Genomic DNA, 20,836 nt, shown 5'->3' with positions numbered 1-20,836 from the left:
GATACACTTTCTGACAGGACTAAGTGACTGCGCCCGAGTCGAGTGATTGGACTATGTTGGGTGTGTCAGGCCATGCATCTGCACGATAGACATCACCGTCCAAGAAGGAAGGCCCCGGCGTAATCTGGGGGCAACTGTCGAAGACATGCCTTCGGCGGTATCGAACCAGAACAATTATTATGCCGCACATCATCGACGACAATCCTCACAATCGCAAACCAACCTCCCCGACCAGATCAGAGATTCCCCGGTGCAGATTCAGTCCCCGAATCGGTCGCTAGTTTTTCTGCCTTCTACGGCATATTTACAAGCGCAGCCCACGACCGGTCAGACGTCCTCGACGCCCTCCCGTTCAAGGCCTGACCTCAGTCTGGATACTGCACAGAGTGTCGAGGTCCCCAACGACCCACATGACTTCTACAGACAATACCAGGATCCTTTCTCAAAATCATCCCCTCTAGGCCTTCACCAGGCAGCGATCCGCACGACCACGTCCAACCACGACGACAGGGGCCGAGCAGGAACAAGGAAGTCTAGCTTCGCATCAATACAGTCGACGGAAGAGAAAGGTACAAGGTCAGAGAGGAATTCAATTGGTTCACGAAAATCATTGGGCAGTCTGAACACATCCCATGGCGCATGGGACAGTAACCCTACAAAGTCTTCCACTGTTCCCAATGGTCTGAGATCTCGAAAGGCCTCATTCAAAGATCTTGTCGCCCGCTTCGATGCCTCCCCGGAAGAGGTGCCGCCATTGCCAATTCAATTCATCTCCCGACCTGCCTCAAGGACTGCGAGCCCTATGCCTTACGCTTCGGTGGAAGTGACAAACTCCTATGCAAGTGGTCTGCCCGCGACAAACAGACCAGATACCAAGGTGTCCGATTCCTCAAGGAGGACAGCAGGTGCACCAGCGCTTGCATTGACAAGCAGTCCTCTACCTGCTAGTCGCAATCGAGTGGCCTATCCAATGGAAATGGCGGGTTGGTCAGTGAATAAGACCACAAAGACAGAAGCTGAGCGGAAACTGTTGTTCGGCGAAGTACTTCCCACGAGCTCTAGTTCTCAGACGGTCGGATATGGCATACAACACGCTCGCCAAAGACGTGGTTCGGAAGGATCGCCAATGCACAGCCCGAATGCGATGTTTTCGACGAAGCCAGCCACTGCCAGAAATGGAGCGAACCCATCGTCCGCTGCGCAGTATTCATTTCAAACATATGTTGATCAGCCAACTGTGCATGCAGACGGTCTACATCGTCGCGCGAACAGCGATCTAACAAACCCGGCATTGCGCGTGATTTCTGGAAGGCGGCCTTCTTCAAGTATTGGAAGTGCTCAAGGGGGCCTCCAGTCCCGCATTCCTGTCAGTAAGAGGCATCAACGCATGGTCTCGGAACCTACCGATACATCACCGACGACTCAATCAAGCCTTGCCCGCCAATTACCTTTGAGAATAACTAGATCGGGACAGTCATCATCAACCCCGTCGCCCTCTGGTGAGCACAAACCTTCTAGTCCGCGGCGTGGGCCACAGACTCCGAACCAGATTAAAAGTCCCGGAAGGAGGCCTAAGGCGGCAACCGCATCAGGCGACAAGAGCTCATCACTGAGAGCCAACATTATCGCTCCACCACCAAAAGTCTCACCACCGTTAAGGAGCTCACGGCCTCGGCTACCCGTCTCTTCAGCCACTACTGCCGCCTCTCGTGCGAAGATAGCAGAGAGAGCCGAGAGGTTCCAGACCGTGGCTAAACAGCAAAGCGATGGCAAGTCATATCGACGTCAGAGACCTCCAGAATTGACGGACATTGATCTCAAAGCTCGGCGATTGAAGATCACCCAAGCACTGACTAGGTCGAAAGAAGGTCAAGAGCTAAAGGGTCATGGTGCTGGAGCTCGACAAAGCTCCACTAGCCGTAACAACAGTATAGCACCTTCAGACGCATCGGACAAAGTCGAGTCCTCTGGGGAGGGTAATGCTCAGATCCCTGCCGTTGTAGTGGATGAGCCGCTCGACACATCTGAAGAGGGTCTCTTTTATGGCCAGAATCAAGGACATCCAGACGATCAAAGAGCATTCACCCAAAGTGCCCTGAGAATCGTCGAAGGTGGTGCTTCAAGCGTCGCGGATGAACCAGATTCGCCAACTCTTGGTCACACGGAGGCAGCTTTCGATAGCATACCTTTCAGTCTCAATACTCAATTGCAACCCACCGAGGGTGAGACAGAGCCGCATTCCGCTGTAACGGAAGGGACCGTAGCGACAGACGCGACTGAAGCTACGATCATCGATGCGGAGCCTCAAATTGACCAAGATCGACTAGAAACTCCTGCACAATCTCTGCTTAACCAGGTTAACAGTTTGCGGAGCCAAATATCTTACTCGCCCTTGTCGTCCGCATCGCCAGCGTCTGCACCGACCTCTGATCATGCAGACGAAGTGTCTGTGCGGCTGATGCTTAGGGACACGACTTATCTGGACGATGACGAAGCTGTCAAGAAAGGCTATCGACCAATCCCTACTACAGCGGAGCCTCTGCCGATACCGCATAGCAGTAACAGAGCGTCTTGGACTTCTTCCATTGAAGAGGAAGAGCGTGAGCATATTGCGGAAGATATGTCCGCGCCAGACCTCACGCCCCAACGCCAGAAGGATGAAGGAGCCGCAACAATGGATTCTGACTCGTACTCCGAAGCATCTCTTGCCAGTGCTGAGAATGACTCTAATCGAGACGCATATGCCATGGATGCTTATACGATAGTGAATATCGTGCTCCAGCAGCGTACCCCTTCAGGAGTTGTCGACCAACAGCTTGTGGATGATATCTATCATCGCATTATCCAGGCGTCGCCCGACCTGGCCGACGCAAACAATGTGGACGAGGAAAAGGTGCAACGATTATGCTTGAAAGAACTTGAAGAACATCACACGCGGTGGGGCCAAAACGAGTCTTCACAGCCGCTCTCAACCGAGCCTATCCACTCGGAAACGTCTGTGAGTGCAGGGCACGTCGCGCCGTATGACCCTCAAAATGCAGGGAATGGAGCTCAGATGGCGACCACCTCTGAGTCTGCGGTTGCCCTTCCATCACAGAGTTTCCGATCTCACAAATACAAGTCAAGCCTTGACAGTGCTGAAGACTGGGCGGAGACATCTCCCTCTGTTACAGACTGGATTCAGTTCGCTGCCAACTCCCCGAAAGCACAACGACAACAATCGTCCCTAGCGCATGAGACATTGCCTGACGTTGCGCGAGAGATCTCGGACACCAATCTGATTGTACAACAGAGTGAGCATGTTGAGTCAGCAGGTTCTATTGCTAATGCTGGAAACTGGGATATTCCAAGGCCCCCATCACACTCGCCGCCTCCACCACCGTCTGCAGCCTTCCCTTCTATTGACCAGACATCTTGGTCCGCTCCCGGCGGTATCCAGCCAGCGGTCGTCTTTGCACCTCCTCCATCAAGACCACTTACCGCGGTGTCGCAAATATCTGGTAGGTCCAGTCTTGACCATCAGGTCATGCCTTCGAGCTCTAGCACGACCAGGCCCTCTACTGAAGAGCAAAGCCCCGAGCAACGGCGCCTGACTAAGAGGCGACATGTCCTGAAAGAGTTGGTTGATACGGAGTACAGTTACGAGAGAGACATGCGAGTTTTATGCGACATCTACAAGCAGACTGCTGTCGCAGCGATAAGTGACGAGGACATCAAGATCATATTTGGCAATGTAGACGCTGTCCAACAATTCTCAAAAGACTTCCTTGGCCTACTAAAGCAAGTTGTCAAGCCTGCCTATGTCATGGAGAGGTCTGATCGACGGAAGGATGGCAATCGAACCTCAACTCTACAGAGTTCAGCAGCCTCAACCGATGGCGTGGGAGACATGAATGACGTCGAGAAGGATGAACTCACTCGAGTCGGACAAGCATTTGAAGCGTCGTTGAGTGACATGGAAAAGGTATATACAGAGTATATACGAACTCGACATGCCGCGAATAAGAGACTGGAAGTTTTGCAGGCGTCAACCGCCGTTCGGGAATGGCTCAAAGAATGCAAAGAAAACTCGAGCGACATTACCAACGCCTGGAGTCTGGATGCGCTCCTTGTGAAGCCAATCCAGAGAATTACGAAATATCCTCTCCTCCTTCACCAGCTCGTGGAGACGACCGTCGAGACACACCCCGACCTCAGCTTCCTTCGAAGAGCATTATCCGAAATCACCGATGTCAATGGGCGCATCAACGAAGTCAAAAAGCATACAGAGCTTGTTGATCAGGTCCTTAACAGAAAGAGGAAAGAGTCCGACGTTCGAAATGGACTGACCAAGGCATTTGGGCGTCGTGCCGAGAAGTTGAGGCAGCATGTGGGCATCAATGAGATGTACGAGGATGAAGAATATGCCAGGTTGAAGATCAAGTACGACAACAATATTGCGCACTTGTTCCTGGTCTCGAAAGATTGTCAAGGCTATATTGACGCCATGAGACAGTGGGTTTTGCGCATGTGTGAATTGGCCGCGGCAGCCGAGGCCTGGGTTGACGTTGGACACACCAATCACTCACAAGCCGAGAGCAGACTCCGACAATTTGCTATAGTCGTTCGTGGGATCAACTCTATTGCTCTGCCCGATCACGTCGACCAGGTGAACAAGCGGGTTCTGGGACCCATGGAAAAGACTGCTTCAATGCTCGAGAGATTTCAGAATGACCCTAAAGGGCTGATCCAGAAACGGGACAAGCGACTTCTTGATTACAATCAATTCAAAAACAAGAAGGACAAGGGCGAGAAAATCGACAAGAAGAGCACAGAGCGCATGGAGCAGTGGGAGGCCCTGAACATCGAAGCCAAAGAGCGAAAGAAACGCCTGCTCCAGTCGACGGCTGATCTGGTCTTGTCATGCCAGGCCAACCTCGTTCAAATACACCTCAATTGGTTGAGTCTGATCAAGCAGAAATTTTCCGCCGCCATGGACATCCCATTGGAGAACCTCGACAAGTCTGACATAGTCAAGGATTGGCAGGAAGATTTCGACTACCAAGAAGCATCTGCACTGGCTCTGAGCATTTGCAACGGGTCTTTACTGGCTGAGGCAGGCAATTTGCTATCCTTCTTGACGCCAGGTACAACTCTGACAGGCGACGATTCTCCTCGTCAGCCATCATGGAACAGCGTCTCTAAGAGGTCGATCTCAATGAACGACGAATCGTTTACACTGTACCATCGGCAGAGCGAAGGCCCAGTTAGTTCGCACAGTGACGATCCCAGCGAACCGAGCTCCTTTTTCGCTCAAGGTCGGTTCCGTGCTACATCGGCAGCATCTGGAAGGCCCCCAAAAACTCCAGACACAAGTTCTCGTGGCGTGCCAGCATCGATACACACCGCAAACAGTACCAATGTCTCTCGGCCGGGCACCAGTCCTGGTCTCCTGCAGGAGGGTCCCCCTCCGCGACTCAGTTTCGAGGCGCCGTCACCTTCACTTGGCATCGATCTGACGAGTTCTCCACAAGCAGCGAGAGACAGACATGCCTCCACTTCGACCTTTTACTCGGCAGCCCCGGGCCCGAGTCAATCGCAACCTCATCTTCCCGGGAGTGGAGGAAGTGTGTTCTCGTCAGCGATGCCTATGGAAGACGACACCGAAGATCCTGGAGCACCAGGTCCGAGCGAAGTCCACAGAGCAGCTGGGGTACTATTCGCCGCCGCGAGCGTGTACGAGTTCAACATCGACCACTCACGGCAACAGGGAGGATTTCGCTACCTCACTTATGTCACGGGCGAGATTTTCGATGTGATTGCCGAGCACGGCGAGTTGTGGCTAGCCATCAACCAGGATGACCCGACGAAAGAGATTGGGTGGATATGGAACAAGCATTTCGCGAGGTTGGCGGAATGAAAAACAACGATCATTGGTATGACTGAGACATTATTGAACGAGGGTCGGCTGGTTCATACGGTCATTGCGGTTAACAGGGACAGTCTTGGATATTGGATAGCACGAAAGTCTGGTCCCAAGGGCTGGAACGGGGCAAGGAATGGGCGGTAGAGTCTTTTTTTTTCTCTTTGCCTCAGAGCGTTCGAGCGGAGCGGTGTCTTAAAATCTGGGCGTCGTCGGAATGGCGGTACGGAGCGGAATTGTAACAACACTACAACTTATGCATGACTGGAGCGAAAAGGGATGAGGTGGTTAGCCTTCGTGTACCTGGGAACGAGATTTTACGCAGACGAAAGAATAAAATCTTAGGACCTCGTGAAGCATTGATTTGGCTTCGTCACCTACTTACTCGTAGATGGGTGCCGAAGACTCGGTTGGAGTCCCCACAATCCAGGGCTACAACGCTGGAGGTCGATGGTCGAGGTGGGTGAGATGGTGATGGTGCAGTGACTGTCCGGTGCAAAGGTATCCGAGATAGACCGCGGTTGCATCAAGTACTTGCATTAAGTTCTGCTTCGGGCTGCAATGTCCCATCGACCTGACACGGTGCTTTACCTCCGAGCATGCTTGCATGGCTGATGAGCTGGAGATGCACCGAACTTGGGACAGGGAAGAAGGGTCCCAGGATGTAGCTGCTGATGATACTCGGTCTTTGTGGTTGACATTTATGATCCGCTTGCAAGACTGCATCGAGACAGCCCTTGCACGAGCGAGACGGCATCACCTACATAGTCATGGAGCCAGGTACAGATGATGGCGACAATTCGATTGTCATATATGCTAGTGAGAGAGTATTCAGCCATGCTCCGTTGTGATCGTAGTCAAATATGACATCGTTTCCTTGCTGATTGCAGCTCCGCTGAATCTCATCGTTCTGAACAGCCTCTCCCATTGTCAAGCCCCCGTCTAGACCTCCTTCGGCAGGTCTTGCCCTGACCCTGGACCACCATTGACAGTTACTTCTTTCGATAACTGAACTACCAAGCCGCATGTACTGGACCAGTGGCCGATGCTGGGACAGGAGTTGGACTGCATTGGGCCAGTGTCTCGGTACTCGCGTCTGTGACAGTAATCGTAGTGGTATAGCTGACTTCCTGCAACGGCCCGTTAGCATAATCTTGGTAGGTAGGCATGTGAAAGAGTGTTTCATACCACGAAGATGTGACCCAGCACGATGACATCGATGTTGTCACAGCCCTGACAGTCGTACAAGGATGAAGTGTATGTAGTCAGAGTGTAGTATGTGCTTGTTGGGCCCATGGTGATGACTGGATCGGTGAATGCCGTGTAGGTGCATTCGGTGCCTGATGACACAGTAGTGCCGTCCATGACGGTGGGTTGAGCGCTGCTCAGTGTCAACGACCATGAACCAGATTATCATCGACACACGCACGTAAGAGCTGCCATGCCGGCGGCAAATCGACTCAGACACGCCATGATCGCCAGAGACGAGAGCAACAGGTACGACATCATCGTGATGCTTTCAGATTCTGTGCTTGTGTGCAGGGAATGGTCTGCAGGCAATGGCAGATTCCGGATGAGAAATTGGGAAGACGGATTGGCAATGGCAAGGAACAAGGAATGGTAAACCATTATATCTGATGTTGATGCTCATGTCGAGGGAAGGCACCACCGCAGGTTCAAGTAACGCAAAGCAGAAGCAGCAAACTTCAAACTCAAGCTACCTGCTCACATTTTGCACGGGGCAGCCACTTGGGATCTAGACTCACCTTTTGTCACTCGACAACATCAGGGCGATGTGCTCACCAAGAGTAACGATATCGTCTGGGGAGAAGATGCAAATGAAGCAGCGAACTGCGAAAAAGCCAGTTGATGCTCATCGAGCCTTTTTTCAGATTAATTGTCATTGTATCATGCAGCCTCGAACCAGTTTTTTGGTCATGCAACTGCCTTGAATGAAGAGTGTTACTGTACAATTGGTCCATCGAGCACCATACACTCGAAATGCTGCGCCATAATAGGCGACTCGTCGTGAAGGGAAACCATCATATTTTCAATCATGCAGCACCAGTCATCCTTGAATATTCATTACCACGCGGGTCCGCCCCATCTCCACCTCCCATCATCTTTCAGATAGTTGTTCAATCTTGATCCGAAATGTAGCACCGTGAGAATTGTGTGCCGTTTAGTCGTCTTCGCCAATCTGAACCCAGTCAGCAGACGAATTTACGCTTCATCATCGTCACCAACTCGGAGAGTTCCTTGGCTGCCGAAGCCCTGAGACCAGAATCCCTCAAGCGATGGAGAAGTGCTCGACATGCTGTCATGGGTGAACAGAAGCCAGAAACCGAAAACTGGTTTGGCAAGAATGTCCAAGACAGCATAAGCGACAATCTCTTGGTCGACGTTGATGACATGGCCACCCTCAGAGAGACCGAAGATACTATCATGCGTCAGTGGTGCAAACGTCATTAAGGCTGAGTCGACTTACATTGGATAGATGGTCCACAAGATCAAGGTGAAGCCGGCAATGGATGCATAGAAGGTCTTGGTCTTGCTGTCCTTGCCCTCAACAGCGGTGCGGCCGTTGTAAGCAAGCTGGTAGATGATGACGAGGTAGGCGATGCAGCCCCAGGTGAAATAACCCCAAGTCTGGCCGCTTGTGGTACCGAATGAGGCAAAAAGACCGGTCAAAACCATGATCAGGTCGGCGATGATGGCGACCAAGATGTTGGCACCGTTAAGACCGGACAGGAGAGCGAGGTCGAGTAGGAGCAATGGGGTGGTAAGCGACCAGTCAACATATCTTGCCCAGTAGATTTCGCGGATATAGTCCTGGTGTGTGTCCGGAACCCTCTTGTGGGACTCGGTTACGGTGTAGGTGATGTGGCCGACGCCATCTCCAGTGGCCATGGCGAAGTAGGACAGGAATGCGAAGGTGGTGATCAACCCGGTGATGATGTGGAAGAGTCGTTTTTGCTGGAGACGTTAGACGTGACCCTGGCATATGCGTAGAAGTGAACACGTACCACTGGAACGCGGAAAGCCATGCCATAGAAGGCGAGCGAGGAGATAGCCATGAGCACAACGACGACCCTGGACGTTGTCAGTTTTACAGCTTCCTTCTGGCATAGTAGTCAGACATACCACAGAGTTCGCTTTCCCATGTCACCGGCCTCCTGGTAGATGGCGGGTGTTGGGATGATCGTGGGAATTGGGGCCACAGAGGAGGTGGCGGCAAGGCTTGAGGTCTTCATCATGTCTGGGTGGATGAGCATGTTGACGAGACTTGAAGTTATGCGTCTGATACTATGAGCGAGGTAGAATAGCAGTCAGTAGCAAGCTTGCAGACTGGAGGAAGATGGGAAAGGAAGAAGCAGGCAGAAGTCCAAGGGGAAAAGGTACTTCGAGACAACAGGGAAAAGAAGTGCTTATGAGGAGAATGAAACGGGCACTGCAGGACGCAATGGCAATGACAATGACGAAGTGCTGCCTTGAATGGATGCTTTGACAGCTTGGTTGGTCGACATCAGAGCTTTCCCCATCTTTTTCTTTTTCTCCCATGATTTGGATCCAATCCTTTCTCCCTCACTCAATCATCCCACCCTGGGCTGGCTACGCGAGAACTTCCGCCTGATCAGACTCTTTGCCCAGTTGCCGATTGACTTCTCACTGATTCTCACTAGCAGCTGCGTTTGACGCGTTCGTTGGTGGTGAGATTGTGCATGAAATGTCGCACGTTGCGGGGCAAGCTTCATCGACCAGGGATGTCCTCACTTAGCTTGTGTCTAACTAGACTTGACTGACCACTGGCGTTGAGGCCTGCTCCCACCAGCCACGCTCTTCCCCCAGCTGTCAAACTATGCACTGACCTTGTGCACCCACGGCCAGAGCCGCCACGAATGATGCCCCTTCATGACTAGCCGCCTCGATCGCTTCATCCAACGACAAAGTGAGAACACACCACGAGAACAGCCTGACAGCCTCCTTTGCCAGAAGACCTTGATCTATGGACACCACCACGATGTAAAACACTAGTCGCGTTCGCTGCAAGCTTGTTCCTTGAACGTCAACACGGCGGTCGCCGGTTGCTGGGTGTTGAACGCCCCTCTTACTCAAAGGCGGCCTCGGCGAGCTAGCAATGGGAGCTATCCACCAGAACGTCACTTCATGACGTCGAAGAAGGGAACAGCTGTTGTGCAAGGGTTTCCTTCATGCGGACTTTGATGGCAAGATCCCGGGAATGCTTGCAGCGATCGAGTACTTGCAGGACACATACTATTGCATTCACCTGCTTCAGGGCAAACAGAATGAAGCTGTTCTGCTGTGCCTCTAAGATCAGTAGTTGAACCTCCTTGACAGTCCATGTTAGTCATCGAAGCCACTGTACCCCGCATAATGAAGATCGGTCTTAAGGCATTTGTAGATGCGATGTGACAGATTCGGAGTTCTTAGGACCTCGTGATCGCCTGGCTGGAATCATGGTCGTGGCTAGTTCGGTTGATCGCGCTCTTTTGACTCTCGATCGATGGTTGTGAGAAGGGCATGTACAATTACAATTTTTTGGGTACAGGGGTATATACATCAATCTTCTGCGTAGCCTAGTTGGTCTTGAACTCTGCAACAGCATCTGTACAACGTTTGCATAGTGCAAGATCGCCAGAATCAGGTTTGTTCTCTGTTGGTTCCACCACATATTTCCAACATCGTGCACATTTTTCGTGGTGAGGAATAGCAACCACGACGTCCCCACAGGACCCCTTTGAAGGTGAATTGATCTGGCATGAGTATGACCATGGCGCTTCGCTCGTCGGAACTTGCCTCAAACACGGGTTGCCTGCAATGTTTGGGTCCAGAAGTACTTCAACATCGGATACCACCAGAAGCTCCTTCCAAGTCTCTAGAGGGATACTGGTAATGTCAATGTCGTCCTGTATGTTAATCGTAACATCAGACGCCAGCGATTGACCCATGAGCTTGCTGGTTCGAGCGACTTCTTGAGCACTCTTGACACTTGAATTGATGGCAATCACGGTTGGCAGGACGTCTTCGAGAGTCTGACTATACCACTCTTGTGGCAAGGGAGCCCAGACGCGCTTCAGAGGGTGTGCAAGCGCACTCTTGTAGTTCTCGGAGCTGTGTTCCCAACTCTCCTCCACCAGCAGAGGCGTGATCGGAGCCAGCATTTCCTGCAGATGGCAGAAGATATGATGGAGGGCGGTCTGAGCGCTCAACCTGCGGGCACTGGTCAGTCCGTCGCAGTAAATGCTATCTTTGATCGCCTCAAAATAGAAACTTGACAGGTCCATGGCTACCCATCGGTATATGCCGCCAGCAGCCTTGTGGAATTCCAGGTCTGTATACGCCTTTCGCACTGCCGTGCAGACACCGTGCAGGTGATGCATTGCGATCTGGTCGAGACGTGCCATCTTCTCGTAGGGTACGACCAGCTCTGGCTTGAAGTCGGCCAGCATGCCCAGCAACAATCTCATGATGAGCCGGTACTTGTCGAGGGCGTTGTGCGCGGCACTTACAACAGTGTCGCTGATTACAACGTCCTTGGTCCACTCGCTATTGGCGACCCACATCCTGAGCGCATCAGGTCCGAGAGGGTGAACTTCGCGTTTCTGTTTGTTCTTGCCTGTGCCTGTCATTGGGATGGCACCGCCTGTGGCCCCAAAGCCCTTGATGATCTGATCGGGGGCGATGACATTGCCGAGCGATTTACTCATCTTTTTACCCTGCGCGTCAAGGGTGAAACCATGTGTTGCGAGCGTTCGGAATGGAGCGTGCACATGAGCCGCCGAGTCTGACCTGTGCTGCATAGACTTCTGATAGGCAATGTTGGTAAGCAGACTGGATTGAAACCAACCTCGGTGCTGGTCAGTACCCTCCAAGTAGACATCGGCCAGAGGAGCCGGTTGAGGTGTCGGACCGTCTTCAAGCATCTGCGTCCAGCTCGTGCCACTGTCGAACCAGACGTCCATTGTATCTGTGCCGCGTACGTATTCTGAAGCGTCGGATGGCAAGCCAGGCACGATCCAAGCTGGATCATCAGGTGCGTCTGACCACCAGGCGTCAATGCCACGCTCTTTGATGGTGCCGATGATATGCGCGATGCTCTCGGGCGACAAGACTGCCTCGCCGGTCGACTTGTGGTAGATTGCCGGAATAGGCACACCCCACGCCCTCTGACGAGATATGCACCATTCGCTCCTGTTCTCCACGAAGCTACGAAGCCGACTTTTACCTGTGTCAGGCATAAATTTGACGGCTTCGAGGGCATTCCGCGCGTCACTCTTGATCTGGGACACATCTGCGAACCACTGGGCCGTGGCGCGTATGATCACAGACTCCTTTGTCCGCCAGTCAATCGGATATTTGTGCTTGTAAATATGCTGGTGGACGAGCAGCTTGTTTGCTTGTAGCAGTTCCAAGACCGCCTTGTTACCTTCCGTGAATACGTATTTTCCCTTCAACAGACTTGGGTCGCTGCTCGCCGCAGTCTCATCGAACTGTCCAAGGTTGTCAACTGGAGCCTTGACAGACACGACGTTGTCCTTGATCAATGGCTGCAAGGCCTCGTAGTCCTCCATACCATGACCTGGAGCACAATGAACGAGGCCGGTACCACTCTCAGCAGACACAAAATCTGCATGGACGATGGGGCGCTTTGCAGCCTCCATTCCAAACTGTGGTAGGCCGGAGTAGGTGCTCCTAAGAAGCTGTGCTGTTGGGATATGGTCCATGATAACCTCCAGTTGTTCTCCGATCGTCTCCGCAAGATAAGAGAGTCTATGCTGCGCCACGATGAGAAGGCCATGCGTGTCCGATCGCACCAGGGAATAGTGGAGGTCAGAACTAATCGCAATAGCTTGGTTCGCAGGAAGCGTCCATGGCGTGGTTGTCCATATCAAAGCATGGACTGGCTCGCCCACGGACAAGAATTGGTTGTCTAGCGGGAACTTAACCAACGCCGCAGTCGATACATGGTCATCCTGGTACTCCAGCTCTGCTTCTGCCAGCGCCGTCCCAGAGGAGGGTGACCAGTAAACGGGCTTGTGTTTCCGGTAGATCACGCCGTGCTTTGCCATTGCCTGAAAAACCGACAACTGGCGTAACTCGAAGTCTTTTTGCATTGTCAACCAGTGCTTCTCCCAGTCACCCATGACCCCCCAGGCCCGGAATCCGGCCATTTGCTTTTCCACCGTCTTGTAAGCGAACTTCCTAGCAGCCTTGCGAATGGCAACGGGGTCGACGCCCTGCCCTCGCTTCCAGCCATTGTGCTCTAGCGCTTTCAGCTCGATTGGCAAACCATGACAATCCCAGCCGGGCACGTAGTCAACTCTTCTGCCCTCCGCCAGGCGCGAGCGACATATTATATCCTTGAGGATCTTATTGAGGGCGTGACCGACGTGCAGATCGCCGTTTGCGTAGGGTGGGCCATCATGAAGGACAAAGGTATTCGAAGCAGGTCTTCCGTGACGCTGCCACGCATAAAGGTTATCGCTGCATCTTGGGAGGTATTTCGCGAGGTCTGCGGGTCGCGGTCGAGGTGGAAATGTCGACGTGGGCAGACGTAGCGTGCTCTTCAAAAACTTAGCTGCATCCTTCGCTGCTTGTGTCATGTCACGATGGCATCGAGCTCAACGCCCACAATGCTTACAACCTCTAACAGCTCGAGTGTTGACCAGGTGTGTGCACGAGTAAGTCGTGTGCGGAACATTTTCTTTGCATTAAACGCGAACCCCAATTCTGGTTGGAGTGTCTGGAGAACAATTCCCCGAGGATTCCGAGGTCATCAAGCACCCAAGAACAGGATACAGAGATTACAACCGTTGACAAGAATGAGATACCATTCAAGTAGGCCACAGCGATCGCTGCAGACCGCATGGTTCAGATCAGACTACAGATAAAGTGCTCGAACTAACGCTTGTACGCCGTCGCTAATATCAAAACTCTGCAAATATCATGAATGCAAAACGACCACAACCTAGCAACGACATCCTCCGGTCAACACCACAGTAAAGTTCGACGATCATGAGCGCGATGAGCCGGTCGATTTGATAAGCCCACTCGTGGGAGATACTCTGGAAGCCCATTCACTGCAGAAGAGTCAGCTCATTATATCGTCTTGCGCTGTCATAAAACTCACGTCCAGCTGCCATCATACAGCCTTCGATCATCATCTGATCCAAAATCTGCCTCCCTCAAGGCGGCTTCAATGACCGCTGCGGTCACTCCTGTGCCACAGCTGGTGATGATCGGCTTGCTAGGATCGAGGTTTTTGGCTTCAAAGAGCTTCCTGAGCTCTTCTTTGGGTAGCAATGTCTTCGTCTCGGGATCAAGGAGTTCCTGGAATGGTACGCTCGTAGATCCTGGCATATGTCCAGACTTCAAGCCGGGTCGAGGTTCTGGGTCTGCCCCTTCCCATCTGCCTTTGGAGCGGGCATCTAGAATCTGTATGTCTTCTGCACCCTCCTTGCCATGGTCATACCCGATAGTCTTCATCTCTGCGAATTTGACGACCATGTCGGTGTTGTAGCTGGGCACAGGATACTTGGTAATGTTGGGCACTTGCGGCGGCCCAGTCTCAACCGGATAGCCCTCCTTGACCCACAAGCGAAAGTTGTTGAGCAAATGGACTTTGGGATGACCATATACTCGCATAGTCCACGCAACCCTGGGCGCCGAGAACAATCCAAGCTCTTCGGTATCATAGATGACCAGCTCATCGTCCCTCCTCACGCCGAGCTTGGACATGGCATCTGCAAATTCTTCGCAAGTAGGCAACATATGTGGGTATTCAGACTCTTTGTCTTTAATTTCGTCGATGTCGAAGAATCGTGCAGTGGGTATCCTCTTCTTCTGGAACACCTCGGGTCCAGTTCTTTTCTCAGGATCATTAGGCATGAACCAGGCGGCACAGATCGGGACGACCTTGGGAGCCGTGGAAATGGATGTAGGGGCATTCTTGCTCAACGCTTCGTGGACTTCTTTCGGCGTGACCACGTAGGAAGAGAAACATAATCGCTGGAAGGAGGTCATCTTTTGGTATTGAGAAGTAAGAGGGCGACGAGCTGCTTGTCGCCAGAGAGGCAAGGAGAACATGATGGCAGTCATGTTGAAGGGCGGGGTCAGATTAACATCGTGATGTTCTTCCTTGGACACGTCAACTTCGATATCATTTCTGGAGCATCGAAAGCGAAAACCGGAGCGTAGAACGGACGACTGATGAACCTGAGGAATGGTTATCGTCGGGAGCTCTCTCAATTTCCTATCGAGCTTCCTTGCTACTCCACCCTTAGCCTCTGACGTGCTTCCGCGCCAAAAGGTGCGGCACCAGCGGCAGCGTTGGGCTGGAGACCTGCCACCAACGCCTGGCACCTGCGCGCGTGCTAGGGTTCAAGTTCTCCGATACGCGACATGTGCTGCTGATCCTGAAGGCGTCTCCGCGACCCTAACAAAACAATTCAACAAGTAACTCCTTCCAACAACTTCACATACGCCACTGCATTCATTTTACCTGTCACATTTTCTTTCGCATCAGCCAATTCGCGGAGCCTCTGCAGCATGATCGTGCTGCTCAACAATCGAACCTGTCCCTCCTAGCATCAGTCTACCTCCTTCCAGTGACTGTCCGAGAGTTCGCGATGAAGGTCAAAATCAAGAAATGGCACGCAGTCGCTACATGGCGGTGGGACATGCCTGAGGACGAAGTATGCGGTATATGCCGGGTACAATTCGATGGCACTTGTCCGACTTGCAAGTTTCCCGGAGATGACTGCACCCTGCTCATGGGTAAATGCGGTCACTCGTTCCACATGGTACACATAACCACCGAACGCTGGAAGAATAAAGGCTGACGAGTCAAAGCACTGCCTCTTAACATGGATCCAGCAAGAGTCATCCAAGGGCCTTTGCCCCATGTGCCGTCAGAGTATGTCCTTCTCCATACTATATCATGCTGCTAGGCTGACAGCCGCAGAATTTGAATGGAAGCAGGGCGCTGAAGGCGAACTTGAACAGCAAGCGACCTGAGATGGGACGACGACGATATCTTAACACACTTAGACTCTCTAGGCCATTAGGACGGCTTGCGATTCCATCGTTATGTCTGCGGCATCAGCTATAGTGGTACAGTCAGATGGACCCGTCCGGGGATTAGCCAAGGGAAAGAGCAGCACTGCCCGTAACAGAATGGCGCTGTCGTCAAATGTTGGGCTAGTAACGGCTGCATTGATGTGCTGAGCAGCCGCGCAATCTTCCACAATCTCGCCCAAAGTGCAGAGAGCATACTGGTCCCCCTTTTCCTGCAACAAAGATGAGGCCTGTTTAGTGCCCGACCATGTATCAGACAAGTCTGGCAGATGATCTGAAGGTGTGGAAACAGCCCCGACTCGAGGAAAGATGCCTCTCAAGCCCAACGGAGATGACAATGCTTGCGGACCGAAATGAGCACCACCGCCTTCCAATGCCTTGGCCATGGACCTGCGATATCACTTTTTGGTGTCATCCTTACTATCATGGCCACGCTTCCCGTAGTATTCGTCCCTAGGGAAGGCAAGATTTCACGTTAGTCCGAGGGAATGGTTGGGTGACAGTTGATCCAGTCGATGCGCAGCAGCGCGGACAACAAAAGTCAACACTGATGGCATTCGAGCTTACATTTTCTTCCCTCTGTCCGACTCCTTGCCTTTGCCTTCCAAACGGTCAAGAGATTCTTCGATAAGCCTGTTTGAAATTATACACGTCAAAAATCATGGCGTGGCAAGCAAGCGACAAAACGGTCAAAACGTACCCGATGTGGCCTCTCAAGGTGCCCTCAAGCTCATCCATGCGTGCTTCATGCTCCTCGTAGTTGAACTTGTGCCACGTCTGCAGATAATATGTCGCACCTCCCACGGCAGTCAAATTTGTGAGAAGGTTGAAGATTGGGAAAAGAGGGCTGCGGGTGAATGACATGGCTATGGAAGGGGGCTTGTCTTCCGGACTACTGTATGTACAGGTAAGAACGAGGATCGAATAGATGTGTTGGCAGATCTAAATTGTGTACTTTCGTGACAATTGATGTCCACATCAGGAGATGGAGTACAAGGCTGAGATGGATATGCTCTTGTATCAACACGTCATAGACTTCCATCTACGAAGCCAGCGAACTGACAAGAGCTCGAAGTGTACCCGGAGCTCAACTCGCCATTCGTTCTCGTGCAACTTACATAGTCTTTCTCAATGCACGTCAACATGAATTGTAGGTTGCAAGTGTTCGTCGTCTCCAGTAGGATTGTATGTATGGAAAACCTTAATTAGAAAAGGGGGCTACAGCCTTGTCAGTGCCTCAGCACGCCTCAGTAGGCTTCCCACTCCATCGTCGTTCCTGCATAACTTTTCTATCATGACCAAGTCCAGTTCATCGCGGGACTGCCACCGGTCCTAGACTGGCTCCTTCTGGGGGTACATCCATTTTCGGTTTGTTCCAGGCACGTTCAATTCTGAATGCCTTCGGAAACCAGTCAGGCTCCTTGCCAGTTGTCATCATGGTTACCAAGGCTTCGGCGCTACGGAACGCCATCGCCATTCCATGTCCATTCATGCCCACCGACGCCCAGAGGCCATTCTCACTAGGAACTTCTCCCACCAGTGGCAAGGTATCTGGCGTGTAGCAGGTTATGCCGGACCAGTCCCTAACCTCTACACTTTTTTCTCCCCAAGTTTCGCGGCCAAAGACCTCCGGGGCCGACTGCTTCAGATACTTCTCTATCTTCGGGTTGATAGTCGAGTCATCCATGATACCCATTTCTCTCGTTGGGGAAATAGCCCTACCCCCGCCATATACAATATCACCCGCGCCTCTAAGACCAGGCGCTCGAATCACCATATAATCACCAGCGCCACGGTCAATCCCAAAACTCTTACCTTGCGCCGGATGGCCCGAGAGATCGTTTTCCGGTCTGAGGGCCGTGACTTGGCTTCTCCCTGCATTGAGGAAGCCGGTATCCGCAATGCCACGGTGCAGTACGTTCGTATAGGCGTTCGTGGCCAATACCACTTGCTTGCCTCGGACTGTGCCCCTTTCCGTTTGAACTTCCCATTTTGCCGTTCCTTCGTGCCTCTCCGGCAACGGGTGCACCGTCAGTGCAACTGTGTTTGTTTGCAGGTTGAGCCCCTTCTCAAGGCTAAGCTCTAGCATTCGGCACACCAACAAATATGGATTCTGTGTGTGCGCAGGGTACGTCACGGCTCCCACGACGTTGGGCAAGCCTAGGTGGTCTCGCGCCTTCTGGCCATGCCATACGCTCCTCTTAAAGAGCGGCTTCACGTCGGATCTTTTCCGATAAGCCTCGTCCCTGAATTTCATCACCTCAAGGAGTTCGGCCCATGTCTCCTCGGTATAAATGGTGTCCGAGGTCTCTACATCCTGGAAATCGCACTGCACGTCGTGCTCCTGGACAAAGTTGGCGATGTCCAGCACGTTTTGCTCTTCCAGGTGCTCCATTATGATGGCCTCGTCTTCGCCGAAAGCGTCGGCATACTCCTTGAAGTTGAGCCACCGGCCTGCCCGACAGTGTCCGCCGTTCCGGCCAGATGCCGCAGAGGCCGCGGTACGGGCTTCGAGCATCAGGATTGAGAGCGTTGGGTCGCGGTGCAATAACTTGTAGGCGGCCGCGGCTCCAGACACGCCAGACCCTATGATGATGTAGTCAAACGTTGTTGTTGTTGGCAGAGACGGAGTCGTCCGGTGATTCGCAATGGGATGGGGCGGGAATTGCCAGTAGGATATGGTAGGATTAGGGACTGGAAAGCCTCGGGGCACTTCACCGCCGCCCATCTTGGATAGAGTAGATGTAGAACAAATTGAAGTGAGTAGCAAGGAGTGCTATAAACACCAGTAGCAATGATATATAGATGGCTTGGGAGGAATTCAGGAGGGTGTCAAGTATACTTATTGTCTTGATGTGTTGATGCAGACTGGAACGAACCGACGACATTCCTTCCTAGCAGCGACGGACGAACATCTCATAACTTTTATATTTTGCGATTGCCTGTTGCCTGTACATACTGGATGCACAATGATCAGCGTACCAGATATTCATGTGCCGCGTAAAGCGTATGCCAGCGTAAACAAGGTGACGTCGACTTTATAAGCGACCGTCAGGGACTAAGTTAGGGGATTTTTGGTTGTGCCAGTCGGCTTTGCCCAGGCGGCAGTTTGCTTAGGTTCTAGTTGGCTCCAGGCGCTGCAGTACGGACGTACTCCTAACTTAGATGTGCCCCGCAAAGTCATCAAACCGTATTTGGCACGCAGCCGGTTTTTTTGTCCGCAAACCATCCAGACAAATTCACTAAGGTTCGGAGAGTTCTCTTCAACTTCGACAAGCGAATTGTATCCTCACTCTGGCGATCCGCAATCCTCATAAGGTCCTAGACTTCACGATCCGACAGTCCTCGAAGTGTCCAAAGTCTTGAACGGTCCCAGTGCAGGCTTGATCACCGACTGCTGCAGATACCCTCTGATCCGATCTGAAATCTTGAAGATGGATCAAGCGGCCGAGCTGCCGCGCAAATGCCCCGGCCTCAACTGTGAGAATGATGCGTCGACCTTACAATGTCCCAAATGTAAGGAGATGGATGTGGACAGTTTCTTCTGCTCACAAGACTGCTTCAAGCGGAGTTGGGTAGGTTGACCTTCTTCGGTCCTTTGTGGGAGAGACTTGGAGAAAAATGGAAAGGACTGTGCTAACTTGCGCGCAACCAGGCGACACACAAAAACCTACACAAGAGTACGAACCCTCTCCGAAACTTCTTTGTCCCGAGTGTCGTTTCTAAAGTTGATCCAGAAAGCGGCCATTTCAACCCGTATCCTACATATCCCTTCACCGGGCCATTAAGGCCCGTCTACCCTCTATCAGAGAAGCGAGTAATACCGAAATCAATACCGCACCCCGAATGGTCACAGGATGGCATTCCGAGGTATCCCTACGTCCGGAAAAACAACATACAAGCGCTTGACGAGAAGGGGATTGCGGGCATGCGAAAAGTCTGCAGATTGGCAAGAGAGGTGCTAGATATTGCTGCGGCTGCTGCAAAGCCCGGTGTGACGACGGACTACATCGACGAGATTGTGCATAATGCATGTATAGAACGAAAGGTAAGCTGGCACGGTCAGTCCCCTGCATACATTTGCTGATCATGCGTCGCGCAGTCATACCCTTCTCCCTTGAACTACAATCACTTTCCCAAGTCTGTCTGCACCTCACCCAACGAAGTTATCTGCCACGGCATTCCGGATCAACGTGTCCTTCAGGATGGAGACATTCTTAATATCGATGTTACGCTGTTCCACGAAGGATATCACGGCGATCTAAACGAGACATACTACATTGGCGACAAAGCGAAGGCCGACCCAGATAATGTGCGGCTCGTCGAGACAACGAGGCAGTGTCTGGACAAGGCTATTGAGCACGTAAAGCCAGGCGTCAAGATCGGCGACTTTGGCGACATCATTGAGAAGCACGCCAAGTCTCAGAGTCTCAGTGTTGTAAAGACGTACTGTGGTCACGGCATCAACTCGCTTTTCCACTGCGCGCCTAATGTGCCACACTACGCGAAGAACAAGGCCGTCGGGAAATGCAAGGCTGGTATGACATTCACCATCGAGCCCATGATATGCTTGGGCAGCTACAAGGACAAGACTTGGCCGGATGACTGGACAGCTGTCACGACAGACGGAAGCCGATCAGCGCAATTTGAGCACACGCTACTAGTGACGGAAGACGGTGTAGAGATCTTGACAGCACGATTGACGGACTCGCCCGGTGGGCCTATACCTATGCCTGCGGCAACGAATGGGCATGCCACGAACGGCGATGCTACGAAAGCATGAGGTGAGGTTGCTGAAGAGTGCATAGCCGGATTTGGGGAAAGTGAACGTTATAG

General features: G+C 52.3%; 7 protein-coding genes across 7 annotated transcripts; 2 read left to right on the top strand and 5 right to left on the bottom strand.

The window, feature by feature from the left end:
- Positions 1-145: 145 nt before the first annotated feature.
- On the top strand, positions 146-5,899 carry EDD37DRAFT_652822 (uncharacterized protein; the record flags this gene model as incomplete). The annotated part of the gene is made up of 1 exon (XM_062818487.1): positions 146-5,899. The coding sequence occupies one exon, from the start codon at positions 146-148 to the stop codon at positions 5,897-5,899; it is 5,754 nt and encodes a 1,917-aa protein (XP_062667344.1).
- Positions 5,900-8,125: 2,226 nt separating this feature from the next.
- On the bottom strand, positions 8,126-9,177 carry EDD37DRAFT_611971 (bacteriorhodopsin; the record flags this gene model as incomplete). The annotated part of the gene is made up of 4 exons (XM_062815322.1): positions 8,126-8,342; positions 8,391-8,878; positions 8,929-8,995; positions 9,047-9,177. 4 exons carry the CDS (start codon positions 9,175-9,177, stop codon positions 8,126-8,128), a joined length of 903 nt encoding a protein of 300 aa, XP_062667343.1.
- A 1,250-nt stretch (positions 9,178-10,427) lies between these two features.
- On the bottom strand, positions 10,428-13,606 carry EDD37DRAFT_638146 (isoleucyl-tRNA synthetase). The gene has a single exon (XM_062817083.1). It carries the CDS (start codon positions 13,525-13,527, stop codon positions 10,501-10,503), a length of 3,027 nt encoding a protein of 1,008 aa, XP_062667342.1. The 5' UTR covers positions 13,528-13,606; the 3' UTR covers positions 10,428-10,500.
- A 131-nt stretch (positions 13,607-13,737) lies between these two features.
- Positions 13,738-15,156, bottom strand: EDD37DRAFT_638144 (thiosulfate sulfurtransferase). The gene is made up of 2 exons (XM_062817082.1): positions 14,055-15,156; positions 13,738-14,004 (listed from the first exon to the last, which is right to left on the bottom strand). The coding sequence occupies exons 1-2, from the start codon at positions 15,020-15,022 to the stop codon at positions 13,938-13,940; spliced, it is 1,035 nt and encodes a 344-aa protein (XP_062667341.1). The 5' UTR covers positions 15,023-15,156; the 3' UTR covers positions 13,738-13,937.
- A 1,242-nt stretch (positions 15,157-16,398) lies between these two features.
- On the bottom strand, positions 16,399-16,864 carry EDD37DRAFT_652817 (uncharacterized protein; the record flags this gene model as incomplete). Its single annotated transcript, XM_062818486.1, has 3 exons — positions 16,399-16,453; positions 16,568-16,633; positions 16,701-16,864. 3 exons carry the CDS (start codon positions 16,862-16,864, stop codon positions 16,399-16,401), a joined length of 285 nt encoding a protein of 94 aa, XP_062667340.1.
- Positions 16,865-17,173: 309 nt separating this feature from the next.
- Positions 17,174-19,018, bottom strand: EDD37DRAFT_638137 (FAD dependent oxidoreductase superfamily protein). Its single transcript, XM_062817081.1, has one exon. The coding sequence runs from the start codon at positions 18,726-18,728 to the stop codon at positions 17,310-17,312; it is 1,419 nt and encodes a 472-aa protein (XP_062667339.1). The 5' UTR covers positions 18,729-19,018; the 3' UTR covers positions 17,174-17,309.
- Positions 19,019-19,434: 416 nt separating this feature from the next.
- EDD37DRAFT_652815 (methionyl aminopeptidase) lies at positions 19,435-20,783 on the top strand (the record flags this gene model as incomplete). Its single annotated transcript, XM_062818485.1, has 3 exons — positions 19,435-19,575; positions 19,656-20,048; positions 20,103-20,783. 3 exons carry the CDS (start codon positions 19,435-19,437, stop codon positions 20,781-20,783), a joined length of 1,215 nt encoding a protein of 404 aa, XP_062667338.1.
- Between the last annotated feature and the right edge of the window lie 53 nt (positions 20,784-20,836).

The sequence above is a fragment of the Exophiala viscosa genome, assembly GCF_022695815.1.
Source record: "Exophiala viscosa unplaced genomic scaffold EDD37scaffold_10, whole genome shotgun sequence".
Lineage (NCBI taxonomy): Eukaryota > Fungi > Ascomycota > Eurotiomycetes > Chaetothyriales > Herpotrichiellaceae > Exophiala > Exophiala viscosa.
This window is presented reverse-complemented; position numbering and strand designations above follow the sequence as displayed.

Excerpts from the sequence above, each read along its gene's own strand:
- EDD37DRAFT_638146 (XM_062817083.1), bottom strand. The coding sequence starts at position 13,527 with ATGACACAAGCAGCGAAGGATGCAGCTAAGTTTTTGAAGAGCACGCTA.
- EDD37DRAFT_638144 (XM_062817082.1), bottom strand. The coding sequence starts at position 15,022 with ATGACTGCCATCATGTTCTCCTTGCCTCTCTGGCGACAAGCAGCTCGT. Across the intron at positions 14,005-14,054 it reads CTGTATGATGGCAGCTGGAC|TGAATGGGCTTCCAGAGTAT; the intron begins GTGAGTTTTATG and ends ACTCTTCTGCAG.
- EDD37DRAFT_638137 (XM_062817081.1), bottom strand. The coding sequence starts at position 18,728 with ATGGGCGGCGGTGAAGTGCCCCGAGGCTTTCCAGTCCCTAATCCTACC.